Source organism: Peromyscus maniculatus, chromosome X, assembly GCF_049852395.1.
Source record: "Peromyscus maniculatus bairdii isolate BWxNUB_F1_BW_parent chromosome X, HU_Pman_BW_mat_3.1, whole genome shotgun sequence".
In the NCBI taxonomy this organism is placed as follows: domain Eukaryota; kingdom Metazoa; phylum Chordata; class Mammalia; order Rodentia; family Cricetidae; genus Peromyscus; species Peromyscus maniculatus.
The window spans coordinates 41,299,068-41,316,993 of record NC_134875.1 but is presented as its reverse complement, the minus strand read 5'-3'; the positions used below and the strand labels follow the sequence as shown (position 1 = coordinate 41,316,993).

The following is a 17,926-nucleotide window of genomic DNA, read 5'->3' as shown; positions in this document are numbered from 1 at the left end:
CACCTCTTTGTTTCTGAATCAGTCTCCTGGAGCACAAGATGGACTTGAAATCACTGTACAGCTGAGGATAGTCTTGAACTCAATTCTTCCTCCTTCTCCTACAGTGAATATTGTTAGATTAAAGCTAAGAGTGGGAGTTTTGTGAGTTTGTATAAAAGTACACTATTTTTTAGATTTAAAATAAATTGTATGTGTGTTGGGGCATATGTTCAGTTGCCCGAGGAGTCCAGAAGATGATATTAAATCCCCTGATGTTAGAGTTTATAGATGGTGCCAAGCCACCAGACATAGGTGCTGGGAATCAAATTCCAATCCTTTGCAAGAGCAGTACAAACTCTTTGTCAGATGATCCATCTCTCTAACCCCTGCTTATTTTTTGCCTTAATTTTATTACTTATAATAATAATAATAATATAATAATTTTGTCTCACAATATAATGGGTTGCATACATTAATACATTTCCCCCAAAACTGGCTTTTTTTTATGATGAAAGTGTATTTACTTCAATATATGTAACTGATTTTTGCCTGCTGTTTTTCTCCCCCAAGTCCTACGTCTAGAGATGTAGAAGGAATAGTGGCTTCTTTTTGAGGTAGGAGAAATTTTGTAGCTCTAGTTAGCCTTGAGCTCACATAGATAACCCTCAGCAGTGATTACAGAAGTGCCATGATGTCCTGCTCAAGTATTTACTGACAGGCTGATTTGAAAGAGATTTTAGAGTATAATGTTTCTTTTAACTGAAAGGAGGTGAGAGGCACATTCCCTTGGATAAAGGAACTGCCGGCCATGGTGAGAAAGGAGGTTTCCTAAGCGATTCCTCACGCTGTCATTAGGATCAGCCTATGTGGTATTCTGCCTGAGTCTTACCCTGAGGGGATCATGGCATAAGCGAAAGCTAAAAGGACTGGTTTGAGCCAATCTCTTAGATCAGAATGCTCTGCGTCAGCAGTGGTGGGGCCAGTAGCTCCTGCAGAGACCCATAGACAGCTCTATTGATTTCAGTAGCAACAAAAGCCAGTATCCTCACTGTGGACATCAGCTCCTTCCAAAATGGATAGGGGCAGGATTGGTGCCAATACTCGTTTCTGCTGGAGATGGAGACAGTGCTTCTGTCAGGTATCAGAATTGTTGCTTCTTTTGCTGGGAATTAGCCATATACTTGTGACTTTTGGGCATTGTTGGTAATAGTGCACCTGGTTGAGAAAAGCTGAAGTAGGGAGGAGGGTTGGGTGTGTGTGGAGGGAGAGAATGTGTGCTGTAAGATAGTTATGGAGCATACTGGAGAAATCTCCTGTGAATTCCAAGATCTGGAAAATGTCTGAAGGGTATTAGATTTTTTTCCAGTAGGCTGAGGCAGGCAGTTGTGGCTGTTGTGAAAGATCATCATCTCTGGGCTGGAGTGGCTTGGGGAATGCAGGGCTCTGGAATCATGGTGGTGATGATCAGGATATAGGAATGACTATAGTTTTTCAAATATAGCTTCTCCCAAGCTACAATGTATACTATACTAATGTTTTCCACATAAGAATTTGTCTCATGGCTGTAGCTGTAGCTCTAAAGTTCAAATCACAGCACAGCCAAAACAATCCCATCATTTAAAATGTATGGATCTGTTTGGTACTCAATGTTAATGCAATGTTTAACCACCTTTCTGCAGTTGGGGCTCCTGTAAGATGCAATAGATGAATTACTTTTGCTGTTGCCAAAATTCAGTTGTAACATTAAAAAATGTGTGTGTGTGCATGTGTGTGTGTGTGTGTGTGTGTGTGTGTGTGTGTGTGTGTGTGTGTGTGTTTGTCCATGTCCGAAGGGAAGAGTGCACAGTAGAAACATTCTCTGGTTGCAGGGACAATAGCACATTTGAAGACCTGAAAGTGTGCATATGTGTGTATGTATGTGAGTGTGGAGGTCAGAGAACAACTTCTACCATGAGGGTCCTGAGGATGGGACTTAGTCCATTAGGCTTGACACCAAGCATGTTTACCTGCTGAGTCAACGGAAACTTTTGAGGTTTAGTTTTGTATCCCCCTTCTTCCCTCTCTCATGACCCCCCCCTTCTTCCTCTATTTCTGTCTTTGTTTCTGTAAGTTCTCTCAGTCTAGCCTAGGCCAATTGGTACTCATTATATAGCGCAGACTAGATGTGAACTCACATGGAAATCATCAGCTTTAGTATTGTGTTTATAGCCTTGAGTGAGCCACCATAGCTACCTTTCTGTATTCTTTCAAAGTTATCCAGTGTCATTGATTTGTAGTATTCTAACAACTGCTTTCTCTATTCCAGAACCCTCTCTTATTCTCTAGCTATCTCCTTTGCTTACCATTATCCAATCCACATTTTTAACTTATTGGGGATACACAAATATAAACAAGTAAACAACAAAAGCTACATGCTTCAGATTTTCCTCCATAACTTTCCCACATAGCCCAAAATACCCATTGCATTAAACAATGCCACTGTCTTTCTTGAGAACTCAGTACTTTGGACTATGAGGACTTTTCTTTCTTCCTCCCTCCCTTCCTACTTCCCTCCTCTCCTCCCTCACTCCCTGTCTCTCTTTCTTCCTTTTTTCCCTTTTATGGAAAATAGAATTCTTTCTTACAAAATATATGCTTATTATGATTTCCACTCCCTCTATTTCTCTCAGTTCCTCCCCACCACCCCCTTCAATCTGGATCCACTCCTTTTTTTTGCCTCTCACTAGAAAACAAACAGGCTTCTTAGAGATAATAATAAAATATAATATAATTTGATAAGATAAAACAAAAACTAACACATTGGAATCAGACAAACAAACAGAAGGAAAAGAGCCCAAGAAAAGACACAAGAAACAGAGACATAGATACTCACTCATCTGCACACTCAGGACTCCCAGAAAAAGCTGATATTTGTTGGTTACTCTCACAAGCTTTGTGTCACAATTGTATTAGCACATTGCAAGTACAAGACCATTGTAGATCAAAGGTTTTATAGCTGGGTTGGTATTTATGTTCATCCTTTGGTAGCCTTCAGAGTACCTTCTTGTACCAAAGATGCTAGAACATAGGGGTGAAGGCTCTATGTAGGCACTAGCTATACTTCTTTATGTTCAATGAGTTGTGTAGGTGTTGTCTTCAGCAATAGAGCCTTACTGTCAGTTTGTGGAGAGCAGTTATACTCTTGGCAACAGCCTAGGTGGATTGGTTGTTCCTATGGGATGTCTTTGGCCAACAATAAAATTAGATGTAACCCATTCCTGGTAGGGGAAGCTTCATTTGGTGACAAGAGATGTCCAGATGTAGCTCTCTCTCCCCTCTTACTTAATGATTTCATTTAAATCACTTTCATATATTTTATATTTTAGGAAGCTTTAACTGTAATAGGTTTCCACACTATCTCTTAAATAACCCTAAATTTTTTTTTCTGTCTCTCCCTGTATTTTCTCCCTTATCCCCCTCTTTTCCTCTTCTTCCCCATCTGATCCTCCCATTCTAGTCTCCTCTGCATCCACACATAACTATCTATTTTATTTCATTTTCCTAGGGAGATCTATCTGTTCTACCCCCTCAACCCCTACTCCCTAACTCTATACCTAATCTTTGTGGTTGTATATTGCAGCTTGGTGATCATTGACTTGACAGCTAATAGCACATATAAACAAATGTATAGCATATTTTGTCTTTCTGGGTCTGGGTTACCTCACTTAGGATGATCTTTTTTCTAGTTCTATCATTTATCTGTGAATTTCATGATCTCATTTTTAAAGGCTCAATAATAGTCCATTGTGTAAATGTACCATATTTTCTTTATTCATTCTTCTGTCGAGGGACATCTAGTACAAAAAAAAAAAAAAAAAACAAACAAAAAAAAAAAAAAAAACAGTACCAGATATTGGTGTAAAAGCCGAAAGATCAGAGAAGCAGAGCAAGCCACAGCCAAGCTCACCTGGCCAACTCCTCAGCCAATCCTTTTTCCATGAATCCTCAGACTGAAAGCCTCTGAGTCCTCACCCAAAAAGGTCTCAGCTGAACTGCCTTAGTTCCTGTTTACTCATGCCTTATATATCTTTCAGCATCCTGTGGTTACTTCCTGGGATTAAAGGCATATGTGTTTCCCTGTACTGGGATCAAAGGTGTGTGCCATCACTGCCTGGCTCTCTTTCCAGTGTGGCCTTGAACTCAAATCCAGATGGATCTCTGCCTCCTGAGTGATAGGATTAAGGGTGTGTGACACCACTGTCTGGCCTCTATGTCTAATCTAGTGTCTGACTCTGTCTTTTGATCCTTAAGGCAAGCTTTATTAGGGTACACAATATACCACCACGCTCTGGTAGGACAAAACATCCTTTGGGTATATTCCCAAGATTGCTTGAGCTAGACCTTGAGGTAGATTGATTCCCATCTTCCCTAGGAACTGCCACATTGATTTCCATAGTGGCTATATAAGTTTGTGTTCCCACCAGCAATGAATGAATGTTCCCCTTACTCCAAATCTTCTCCAACATGAACTGTTATTTGCTGTTATTGATCTTAGCCATTCTGACTTCTTCCTTTCCAATTTATATTCCCCTGATCTCTTTCAATTGTCTTATTATTCTAGCTAAGAGTTCAAGTAATATATAAATAGATATGAAGACATTAGGCAACCTTGTTTTGTTCCTGATATTAGTGAAATTGCTTTGAGTTTCTCTCCATTTAAATTGATGTTATGGGCTATGCTGTTAAACTGCCTTTTTTGTTGAAGTGTGTTCCTTGTATCTCTAATCTCTCCAAGACTTTTATCATGAAGGGGTGTTGGATTTTATCAAAGGCCTTTTCTACATCTAATAAAATAACCCTGTGCTTTTTTGTCTTTCAGTTTGTTTATATGGTAGATAACATTTATTGATTTATGTATGTTGAACCATGCCTGCATCTCTGGGATGAAGCCCACTTAATTATGGTAGATGGTCTTTTTGATGTGCTATTGGATTTGGTTTTCAAGTATTTTATTGAGAATATTTGCATCTATGCTCATTAGGAAAATTGGTCTGTAGTTCTCTTTCTTTGTTGAGTCTTTATGTGGTTTGGGTGTCAGGGTGACTGTGGTTTCATAAAATGAACTGGGAAACATTCCTTTTATTTCTATTTTGTGTAATAATTTGAGGATTATTGACATTAACTCTGAAAATCTGGTAAAATATGTGCTAAAACCATTTGGCCCTGGGCTCTTTTTAGTTTGTAGACTTTTTTTTCCTTTTATTTTATTTTACAACACCATTCAGTTCTACATATCAGCCACGGATCCCCTTGTTCTCCCCCCTCCTGCCCACCTCCCCGTCCCCCCAGCCCATCCTCCATTCCCACCTCCTCCAGGGCAAAGCCTCCCCCGAGGACTGAGATCAACCTAGTAGACTCAGTCCAGGCAGGTCCAGTCCCCTCCTCCCAGAATGAGCCAAGCGTCCCTGCATAAGTCCCAGGTTTCAAACAGCCAACTCATGCAATGAGCACAGGACCTGGTACCACTGCCTAGATGCCTCCCAAAGAGATCAAGCCAATCAACTGTCTCACTTATCCAGAGGGCCTGATCCAGTTGGGGGCCCCTCAGCCTTTGGTTCATAGTTCATGTGTTTCCATTCGTTTGGCTATTTGTCCCTGTGCTTTATCCAACCTTGGTTTCAACAATTCTCACTCATATAAACCCTCCGCTTTCTCACTAATTAGACTCCTGGTGCTCCACCCAGGTAACACACCTTAATATCAAAGATCAGATAAGCAATTTGAACTGCATCCAGTTTGTAGACTTTTAATGACAGCTTTTATTTCTCTAGAAGTTATAGGTCTGTTCAAATTGTTTATCTGATCTTTGATATTAAGGTGTATTACTTGGATACAGCAGAAGGATGAAGAATGGATCCTGTTTTTACATCCATTCTGTTAGTTTTTGTCCTTTTACTGGGGAACTGAGATAGTGCTGTGGGATGATCTGTATGTCAAATTTGTTGCTCTGATTGGTCAATAAATAAAACACTGATTTGCCAGTGGCCAGGCAGGAAGTTTGGGCGGGACTAACAGAGAGGAGAATTAAGGGAACAGGAAGGGAAAGGGAGTCACTCCCAGCTGCCGCCATGACAAGCAGCATGTGAAGATGCCGGTAAGCCACGAGCCACGTGGCAAGGTATAGATTTATGGAAATGGATTAATTTAAGCTATAAGAACAGTTAGCAAGAAGCCTGCCACGGCCATACAGTTTGTAAGTAATATAAGTCTCTGTGTTTACTTGGTTGGGTCTGAACAGCTGTGGGACTGGCGGTAGACAGAGATTTGTCCTGACTGTGGGCAAGGCAGGAAAACTCTAGCTACAGCTGATGTTGAGAGATATCCATGAACAGTATTTTTGGAGTCTTGTGATTTTGTCATCAGCTTGGTTGTTGCTGTTATGTGGGTGGTGGTGGTGGTGGTGGTGGTGGTGGTGGTGGTGGTGGTGGTGGTGGTGGTGGTGGTGGTGGTGGTGGTTTGTGTGTGTGTGTGTGTGTATGTGTGTGTGTGTGTTTGTGTGTGTGTGTGTGTGTGTGTGTGTGTGTGTGTGTGTGTGTGAGTATTTTCCCTCTTTTGATTTTCTGGGCTGGGGTTGTTCATTCCTTGTGTTTCCCTGGGTATTTCTAACCTCTTTAGATTTGAGTTTTCCTTCTAATATCTTCTGTGGGGCTGGATTTATAGATAGAAATTGCTTAGATTTAATTTTATTATGGAATGTCTTGTTCTGTTAATTTTGATTGACAGTTTTGCTGTGTATAGTTGTCTGGGCTAGCATCTATGGTCTCTTAGAGTCTGCAGGACATCTGTTCAAGCCCTTATGGCTTTTAGTGGCTTCATTGAAAAGTCAGGTATTATTCTAATAAGTCTGCCTTTATATGTTACTTGGTCTTTTCCCCTTGCAGCTTTTAATATCCTTTGTTTGTTCTGTACATTTAGTGTTTTGATTCTTATGTCCTAAGGGAAATTTCTATTCTGGTACAGTCTATTTGGTGTTCTATATACTTCTTGTACCTTGATAAGCATTGCCTTCTCTTGGTTTGGGAAATATTATTCTATGATTTTGTTGAAAATATTTTCTGCACCTTAGACCTGGAATTCTTCTCTTTTCTCTATTCCTACTATTCTTAGATTTGGAACTTTTCATTGTGTTGTTTGTAGACTCTGACAAACTAGTTCTCAACAAACAAAAGCAGATTACCTGAGTGAATCAGTCCACTCATCAATTTCCTTAATAAAATTGCAGGCTGGAAAATGCATCAATGTCATCTTTAATTTCCAAGGCTACAGCATTAGATCTGTCCCACATTATCTCTTGACTGAATCTTTAGGCCACCCTGCTTTTCCTGCTCCTCTTCTAGGTCTGTTTGCCAGAAAACACAGGTGTGAGATGAGTCTTACTGTTCTCACAACTCTGCTTATTTTCATTGTCTTGTGTAAAATTCTTCAGTGTATCTGGATCTCTATCCATGCAAACTAAACTTTCCTAACATGTGTCTAGAGCATTCACTATTTGTCTATCTTAATCGTTTCCATATTCTTCATTCCAGATTCTCTAGTGGGCCTTTATATAGGAGCTGTCTGGTATGTATTAATTGCTAATGCTCAGTGTTCACCACAAACCCATCAAATATTGGGGTCTCTGAGTTGGTACTGGGATCTGTAGTTCTAAAAGCTCCCTCAGGTGACTGGAATGTACAGCCAGTCACATTGAGAACATCTGTCCAAACTGCACTTCTTTTGTTTTCTAAAGTGCATCTTGATTCTTTGATCTTATTTTTTGCCGAGTCAGTTGTTAAATTAGCATATTATTTGGGGAGAATTAGTTAACAAAGAGTATAATAAAGAAATGTTAATGTTCAATGTGACATATTTTGAAAATTGTGCACATTCTTGTATCTGCCACTTGAAGCAAGAGTATTCTCATCAACCAGAAACATATTTCTTCACAATTAATATAACTCCCTCCCAGAAATCATTAGACTTCCAACAGTATAGATTAGTTTTATCTGTTCTTGGACATCATAACCTTGTATATAAAAAGCATGTATTGTTTTCCCTATTTTTTCCTTAATAAAATACCTGAGTTTTATTTATGTAAATCTATGTGCAGTAGTTGGCTCTTTTATTGCTGAGAAACATCCTGTTGTATGAACATATTATAATTTTTTTGTATTTGTGGTTTAAACTAATATATTTCTTTATTTCATGTATATATATATATTATATGTGTGTGTGTGTGTGTGTGTGTGTGTGTGTGTGTGTGTGTGTGTGCCACTGAACTTTAATGGAGGTCAGAGGACAAATTGCAGGAACTGACTTTCTACTTCTACCATGTGGATCATGGGGAGTGAACTCAGGTGGTCAGGTTTGGCAGCAAGCACTTTTATAGGGTGAATGATCTCCCAGCCCTGTGTTTGTGTTTCATTTTTGTTTTTGAGACAGGGTTTCTCTGTGTAGCCCTGGCTATCCTGGAACTTGCTCTGTAGACCAGGCTGGCCTAAAATTCACAGAGATCCACCTGCCTCTGGCGCTTGGGTACTGAGATTAAAGGTGAGTCACACTGCCTAGCTTCAGGTTTTTGTTTTTGTTTGATTGTTATCCTTGCTGCTGCTGCTCTCTCTCTCTCTCTCTCTCTCTCTCTCTCTCTCTCTCTCTCTCTCTCTCTCTCTCTCTCTCTCTCGTGATATTTTATTTTTTCTCTAGCAAATAAAGCTTCCCTAGGAATGAAAGGAAAAAGCCAGCCACTATATTAAACATAGAGGTCAGGCAGTGGTAGCACACTCCATTAAACCTAGCATTCAAGAGGCAGAGATTCATCTGGATCTCTGTGAGTTCAATGCCACACTGAGAACAGAGCCAGGCATGGTGGCCCATTCCTTTAATCCCAGCACTAGTTAACCATAGAGGGCTGGAAGCCTATACAGACAGACAGGAAGTGATAGAGCTGGGTGGAAAGAGGAAGTGATGTAGCTGGGCAGAGAAGAATTAAAATGGCAAGGCACAGAAAGGTGTATAGGCATGAGTATACAGGAAGTAGCTCTCTTAGGCTGAGGATTTCCTAGCAGCAAGAACTTGTGGTTAACTATTCCTCTCATCTTTCAGATTTTACCCCAATATCTGGCTCCAGGTTTTTTATTAATAAGACCATTTAGCGATTCGTGGTGTGTGTGTGTGTGTGTGTGTGTGTGTGTGTGTGTGTGTGTGTGTTAAGCAGGATTTTCTATAGTCCAGGCCATTCCTCAAGGATGATCTTGAATTCCAGACCCTCTTGCCTCTACCTCCTTCCATTAGATTTCATAGGTAACAGCCAACATGCCTGGCACCACAATTTGCTTATTAACTCCTTAATCTGTGGGCATTGGGTAGTTTTGACACAGACACTATCTGAAACCCTGTTAATCCTTTAAGTTTCAGTCAAACTTCTCAGTTCGACAAGTTTTTTTTCATTCTCTACTTATTACTGATATGAACATCATATCATTGAAATTAGGCTGCGTCAGACACACCTGTTAACAAAGTTATATATTATTATATATGTGTTAATTTTAAATATATTCTTTCTTTCTTACTTTTCTTATCTCAAACACTTAAGGAGACTTTTCTTCTTGAGCAAGAATTAGATAATTGGGAGATATACTCACAAACTACAAATCTCCTGCTCAACACTCGGGGACTAGGGTGGTTATAACTGTATGGTGAAATAAGTTAAGTGGTAGGTATATGCTAATAAAGGGAAAGACTATTCATGTAATTTTTGATGATGATCATTTATCTTCCTTTGACCATATAAAAATCTAGAAAATCTAATTTCCTTCCAAGGATATATATCAATAGGACATTTCCAATCCAAGGTCATATAGTATCTCAAGCATGTCTTAAATTGACATTTAAGTCTTTTCTTTGCTTAGAAATTTGATAACACCTCTTTTTACCCAATTTCTTTTTCTTTTCCCAATAGGGATTTATTTATTCATCAAACACACACACACACACACACACACACACACACACACACACACACACACACACACACTTACTGTTCCTTCCAGTTATTGTCAGGTCAATTGTCAACCTTCATGGTGCTGGAGGGTGTGTCATTTAGTATGTAGATAGCATTATAATGAAGTTAGAGGTTATTAGGTGATCAGTCTGGCAGCCATTTTGGATCCAACAAAGTTTGGCTTTCCCATATGGAGAGGAACTTCTGGATTACAGATATCTTCTCCTCAAAGATAATATTAGGGTACTGCAGAAATTCAGTAATGTCACTTAGGACGGACTCAACACAACCTCCCCCTTTTCTTACCCATACTGCTGCCCATTTATTTCTTCTTTTTGCAATAACAAGTTTCAAATCACATTCCTTTTGGTAGGCTGTGGAGAAGAATTCATTCTGTGCCCTTTCCATCTTCTAGAGTCTGTCTGTATCTCTTGGCTTGTCCATGAATACCCATATCTATCTATACACTGCCTCAACTTCCTAAGGGCTGGGCTTTCAGTCATGAGCCATATTTGGTTGCTTTGGTTCTTGTTACCTTATATGATTATGACTTTTTTCTACCATGCTTTTACCTTTTATAAAATATATTCTCTATGCATTTATGAAATACAGCATCTTTTATTTTTCAACATAACATATTTAAAAAGCATACCTTTGTGGTAAGGTTACTTAAAGTATATTCTCTTAGTAAATTTAAATATATAATGCAGTGTTACTGACAGTAGATTTTCAAATTATATTTTTTCATTTTGGTAAATGTACACAACAATTAATTCCGATGTGACATTTTCATACATGTATATATTATACTTTCTTTATATTCACCTCCTCAACTCTTTTTCTGGTCTATTCTATCCTCTCCTACTAGTCTCCTTCCTGTCCCCAAATATTCACCTTTCTGCTTTCATGTCATATTTATTTCGGTCGGTCTGTCTATATCCATCTATTTGTAGAGAGGGATAGATAATTTGTGTCATCAGGCATGGCAGCTAGCAACTTTATTTGCTGAGACATCTCACAGGTCCCCCTCTTTACACACACACACACACACACACACACACACACACACACACTTATATATTCTGCCTATGAGACAGAACATGTATTTTTAAATAATTTTTTTCACATTTATTTATTTTGTGTATGTGCCTGTGCCACAGTGTGTGTGTGTGTGTGTGTGTGTGTGTGTGTGTGTGTGTGTGTGTGTGTGTGTGTAGACAAGTTGTAGGTGTTGGTTCTCTCCTTCTACCATATGGGTTCCTGGAACTGAACTCAGGTCATCAGGCTTGGTGGCAAGCACATTCATGTACTGAGCCATCTCATCTTTCTGAAACTGTATCCTTTGACTAATAGGTTTTCATTTCTATAGTCTCCATTCTTTTTATGAAAAATTACTGTTATTATTATTGTGTGAGTGATATGTGTGTATGAGTGTGGGTGTGCTCGTGCCATAGCACATCTGTGGAAGTCAGAAGAGAGATTTTGGGAGTTACTTCATTCTGTTCACTGTGGGTTCTTAGGAATCTGACTCAGGTGTTGCAAAGACTTTTGCCTGCTGAACAACTGTATGGTTCCAACATATTTTCTCTTCCTTAGTCTTAATATTTCTGGAATAGAATCCAGGGCATTGCAGATGCTAGGCAGGTGCTCTTCTGAGCCACACTTCAACCCTTACCTCAACTCTTTTATCCACCACCATTTTACTCTGGTTTTGGTTCTTTAAAATACCTTTTTAAAATATTCTCTATATTAATTCTTTATATTAATTTATTGTACATGGCTTCTTTGCTTTATTTTTCCTTTTCTTCTTTTTTCTTAAAGACAAGCATTCACTATGTAACACTGGCTAGCCTTAAATTCAGACATCCTCCTGCCTCTGTCTCTTAAGTGCCAGGATTAAAGGTTTTTACCACCATATCCAGTGATATTTGTTTTCCACGTAGATAAGGTTAATCAAATTTGATAAAAGTGGCAGGATATTTTGGTTCTTTCTTCTTCCTCTTCTTTTTTCTTCTCCAGTACTGAGGATTGAATCTAGGGCATTGAACATGCAAGGCGAGCATGCTGCCACTAGGCTACAGCCTTAGCTCTGTTTTTTAAACAAAGCTTGATAGTATTCTGTTGTGTATATGCAGCACATTTCTTTCAAATCTATTCATGTGGTGGTGTTTGCTTGCTCCCTACAGTGATTGTAGATAATGTTAGTGTACTGAGTTTTTTAAGTCAAAAGAAAAATCTATGGTTTTTTTTTATCATTTTTTATCATAAAGAAGTGATCAATATACCCAGACAGATTTCCCTCTGTTTTGAATATTACACAATGTATACCTGTATTTTACAATGTATACCTGTATGTATACATTTTTATGCATCACTTAAAAGTACAATGATAAAATGTAATCCTGTTACAATGAACATAATTGTTAGCATTTTTAGAATATCTCATATCTTGATTTCTTTATTATACTTATTTATTTGTGTGTGTGTGTGTGTGTGTGTGTGTGTGTGCGCACACACACACATGTGTTACATGACCTGTATGTGGAGGTCTGAGGCTAGCTTGTGGAAATTGGTCCTCTCCTTCCACTATGTGGAGTATAGGGATTGAACTTAGGTCATCAGGCATGGCAGCAAGCACCTTTTACCTGCTGAGCCATCTCACCAGCCCAGCTTCTTTCTCTTTCTGTAAAACAAATATTTGATGTTTATTCTTGTCAACCACAGTACACTTGAGGTAGAGGTATGCAAACTGTGATAACTGATGAATTCCAAAGCCTTAAGAGGCTCACTCTGTGTGGAGCACAGTCCACCTATTTTATTCTTCCAAAGAACTTAACACAAGTCTCAATTCCACCTAAGGCATTAAATGGGAAGATATGTAGTGAGATTTATGTCAGCCTCGATTCTACTAGGAAATGGAATACATACTCACCTTGGATTTTTGGTTAAAATTTAGTGAAGGAACTATGTATTCAAGTATGGGCAAGGGTAGGAGAACCCAGAAGGTATGGTGAGATAAGCAGGCATAGAACCCCCTGACACTTAGGTGTGGGAGAGTTGGCTCTCTGGAAGGGAATAGGGATTCTCAGGGAAAAACTATCTTTACAATCTTTACAGAAGAATATTTCTACTGCTCATGCTCTCTCATGGGACAGAGAAGGGAGTCCAACAGGTTTGGGAAGGAAATGCCAGATGATAAACAATGTCTTTGTAAACTGATACTTTGGAAAATAATTCTTTTTCTAGGCAACCCCGTCAAGGCAAGTGTGTGTGAGTTAACCTTGCAGCCTGGTTGTCAGTTTGGGAGTTCATAAACTCTATCCTTCCATACAGGCAATGAAGTCCAGGGCATTTTGATGGAAAGAGCGGTAGAGATTAGGTTTCCTAGGAAGCATGTCTACTGTTTACTTGCCACCAAAAGCCCTAAGCCCTGTCATGTAAGGTACATGAAGCCGTTGTCTTCCTCTATTTCAGTAGTTCTCAACCTTCTGCAATTCAGCTGCAATTTTGCTGCTATTATGAATTGTAATGTAAACATCTGTGTTTCTGATTGTCTTAGGTGACCCCTGTGAAAGGGTCATTCAACCCCCTCAAGAGGGATCACGACCCACATGTTGAGAACCACTCCTCTAAGGAGACACTAAACATCTGGCCTTTTTTCCAAGACCGGATTTTGTCTAGCCTAGTCTGGCTTTGTATACAGCCAAAAAAAAAAAAAAAAATCCTGAGGTCCTGATTCTTCTGCGTCTATTTCCAATGTTTTGGGATTACAGGTCTGTGCCACAAGAACTGGCTTTTCTCCCCTGTAAGGGAGTTGGACCGAGGGTCTGACCCATGCTAAGTGAACACTGCTACTGAATTATATTTCCAGACCTTTCTCTTAAATTATTATTATTATTATTATTATTATTATTATTATTATTATTATTTGGTTTTTTCAAGACAGGGTTTCTCTGTGTAGCTTTGCGCCTTTCCTGGGACTCACTTGGTAGCCCAGGCTGGCCTCGAACTCACAGAGATCCACCTGGCTCTACCTCCCGAGTGCAGGGATTAAAGGCGTGCGCCACCACTGCCCGGCCTATTATTATTTTTTTTTATGTGATCAAATCTTTCAGAAACCTATGTATACCCTCCCATATATGTTAGGTATCCTCTAGTTGTAAATGATTTTTAAGTAGTTATCAGACTCAACTGTTTGGGAAATAATAGTAAAAACTAAAGTCTGCAAGGCTGCGTACAGATGTAGTACCTCTTGAACTATCATTGAATCACAGATGTGAAAACTGAGCATACAGAGATCTCTACTCCAACACCAATAGCTCTTTAGAATTTTTCTATAGTCCTAAACTATTTATTTCTTTATAGAAAAGATTTTTAAAAACACACAAAACTTCAAAATGAAGGCATTAATACCTTCTTTCCTTTTCCTAAGCTATTTTGATGAGTCAAATATTTAGTAAAGCATCTCAAAATTTTATTAATATTCAAATGCTAATACTATATCAAAAGACATTAACAAATAGTCAATTTCATCCATTTTTAAAATTAAAAAGGGTGTCATGGTTTGTGACTATGATCTCAACATTGGAGAAACTGAAGCAGGAGGATTACTGTGAGTTTGAAGCCAGCCTGTGCTTCATAGTGAGATCAAAGACAGCCTCAGCAACAGAGTAACTCTGTCTCTGTAAGAAACAACAAAACAAATTAGCCATTTGTTCCACAGTATTAACTTAGATTGTTTGATAAACTTGTGATTGGCCTTATCCTTTAGGACCAAAGGTCATGAATTATTTCTTGAAAATATGCTAGGTCTGAGGTTTGTAAACTGGATTTACACAATAATCTATTAAAATTATGCACGTAAAACTGAACACTCCTTTACCATAGTTGAAGGGTTGTAACATAAAGTTTTATACTAAGTCTTGCACCCTTAGAAGACAGAACCAGAACCAGGCACACAGGCATAAGGCATCTCCCACCTAGCAGCCAGTAACTTGAAACCACAAGCCAGTGCACTATTTCCAAAGTGCTTTCTGCTTATTTCATGTTAGAACTCTCAGATTAAAAGTTGTAGCCTGAACATGTGACTCAATTATTTCCTAACTAAGAGATACCTAGTCTGATCCTAGTTCGTCACCTCTAACTGAAGTGACTAAGTTCTACATGCTTTGTATGAGGAGTGGAAAAGTCACACAGAGACCATATTTGCATAGACCATTGATGATAATGAAAAAAGAATGTCTCCTTAATATTATATATCCCACCAAGGCAGCAGTCTTCAGTGTCCATGCACTAGAGAAATACTACCAGGGAAGATCCTGGTAGAGGAAAGAAATTTCTCAGCTTTTCTCTCCCCTCCCCTCCCCTCCCCTCCCCTTCCCTCCCCTCCCCTCCCCTCCCCTCCCCTCCTTTCTCTTCTCTTCTCCTCTCCTCTCCCTCCCCCTTCCCTTCCCCTCTCCTCCTCTTTCCTCCCTTCTTTCTTCTCCTCCTCTCTACTTCTGTCACACTCAACTAGAGGGAAATTAAGGAAATTGTCACTTATTAGCTAATTCTGTAAAGGACACACTAATAGGATCTATTGATCCTGTCCTTCTAACAAACCTTGTAATAGTGATACATTTCTACTTTGTTTGTTTACTTTCCCTGTTTTATTGGTGAAAAAAACACATGATTACATCAGGAAACAACATTAAACTTGAACCAGCCGCTGATTTTGAAATCTCGTGTTTGTGATTTCACTTGCCTTTTTCTTGTCATCTGAATTTGCCTAGGACATTCATTTATTTCAGGAAGTATTTTCTCAGGTTATTTTCTAGTTTAGCATTCAGGTGTGTATTTATTTATTTATTTATTTATTTATTTCTCACATTCTATCTTGTTTCTTAATAGGTAGCACTCCTCAGTCAGAACCATGCTAGCAAGTTCAAGTTTATTAGGGAGCTTCTGTGACACTAAAACTTACAGAAAATAACCAGGACATCTGAGTTCCTATGTCTTGTCAGTTGATACTTAAATTACAGTTGGGTTGAAATGACATGAAGAACACAGTGATGACTTGTGCTCTGCCAAACAGATACACATGTGATAATTGTGCACATAAGAACGTATTACATAGAATTTTTGAAAGGAACACACATATTTAATAATGAGCTTAGATTATGACACAACATTATGGAGAAGATTTCTATGATTAAGGTAGATAATGCAGACCCATGATTTATTGCTACAGTTAGATTTTCATATTAAATTTAAAAACTTTTCAAAGGGATCAATAATGGGCAGTCTTCACATATCATCAAATAAACTCTTAAGTTATATTAAAAAGGATAACATATAACATAAAGGTTAGGAAAAGTTTATTTCAGAAATACAATTATAATTTAGCTTTTTAAAAGTCAATAGATCTAATTAGTAGGGTGAAGGACATATTAGTATCATTAGATGCTAAAAAATATTTGAGAAAATCTGATTTCCATTCAAAATTAAGAAGATGAAACATTTTACAAACTAGGAAGTTATTGTGGCAATCTGATTGTTTAATCAAAAAGCATACAGAAAACATGTTTAATGGTGACTGTTTAAAGAACCTTCCCCTCGGTACACCACAATGGAGGAAGAGATAAGGGTTCTTCTTTGATCATTATACCAGAGGTCCTAGACAGTGCAACAAGAAAGAAAAAAAATGCAGGAAGTTGGAAAGAAACAAAACTGTCACTTGCAAATGAGACTGTGTATGGAGAAAATCTAACAGAATCAACAGGCTACTGAAGTAAAACAATTTAACTTTAAGATTACATAAGATGAGACATACAACTTAATTTATATATACCAGAGTCAGTCATAGAAGCCTGGGAGTGAGAGTACACACCTTATTTTTATATGTACTTATTTTATACATATGACTGTTGGCTTTCATGTGTATGTGTGTGCCCAGTGCCCATGGTAATCAGAAGAGGGTAGTGGCTTCCCTGAACTGGAGTTATTATGCATCATTGTGACCTGTCATGTGGGTGCTGAGAATCAAACCTGGGTCCACTGTAGGAATAACAAGTGTTCTTAACTGCTGAGCCTTCTCTCTAGACTGGTACACATATTTAATCCCAACAGTAGGAAGGCAGAGGCAGGTAGATCTCTATGAGGTAGGTCAAGGACAAATTGTTCTACATGAGAGTTTCAGGTTTAACCAGGCCTTCATAGTGAGACCCTTTCTCCAACAATATAATAGAAGCAATACTTGATATTTATAATACCATAATAAAAACCAAACACCTAGGGAAAATGAAATATGTAACATTAATGCACATAATTATCTAAATAGAGCAATGAGAGAGAACAGAGACTTCAGAACAGATGGGCACATCTAGATACTTGATTTTTAAAAAGCAGCGCTTTGGTTTATAAGGAAAAGATGAGCTTTTCAATATATGTTGCAAAATTTTCAGCTTATTGTTAGAAATGGGGAATATGAAATCTCACTTCTAGACCATAATATATAAAGATGAATTACAAATGGAGCAAAATTTAAATGTGTAAGGCAAAAACATTAAAAAGTGGTGTGTTGGCTTTGAGTAACAATGCTTTAGAAATAGAATACAAAATCATTATTTTAATTAATTAATTTATTTATTTATTTAATATTTTGCACATATGTAGAAGTCAGAAGCCATCTTGAAGGAATCAGTTCTTGCCTTGTAACAGATGGATTCTGGGGATCAAACTCAGGTCATCAGGCTTGGAGGAAAATACCTTTTATCCACTGAGACATTTCACTGACCAATAAAGTCATTATTAATAAAAATTGATGATATAAAACTGAGCATTAGGAATTTGTTTTAGTCAAAATATCATAGAGAGTAAAACGATAAGCTTCAGATGAGACTAGAATATCAATAATTACCGATCAACAAAGACAGACAAATGACTAAACTA

At 38.3% G+C, this 17,926-nt stretch overlaps 1 protein-coding gene across 1 annotated transcript in view; it reads left to right on the top strand.

Annotated features, from left to right (window-relative positions):
- Nucleotides 1-717: 717 nt before the first annotated feature.
- Slc6a14 (solute carrier family 6 member 14) overlaps nt 718-17,926 on the top strand; it is a 67,426-nt gene continuing 50,217 nt past the window's right edge. Inside the window, exon 1 of the mRNA XM_042269365.2 lies at nt 718-1,117. Coding sequence (XP_042125299.1) covers nt 1,052-1,117 — 66 coding nt within the window. The 5' untranslated portion in view covers nt 718-1,051. The remainder of the gene's footprint in view (nt 1,118-17,926) is intronic.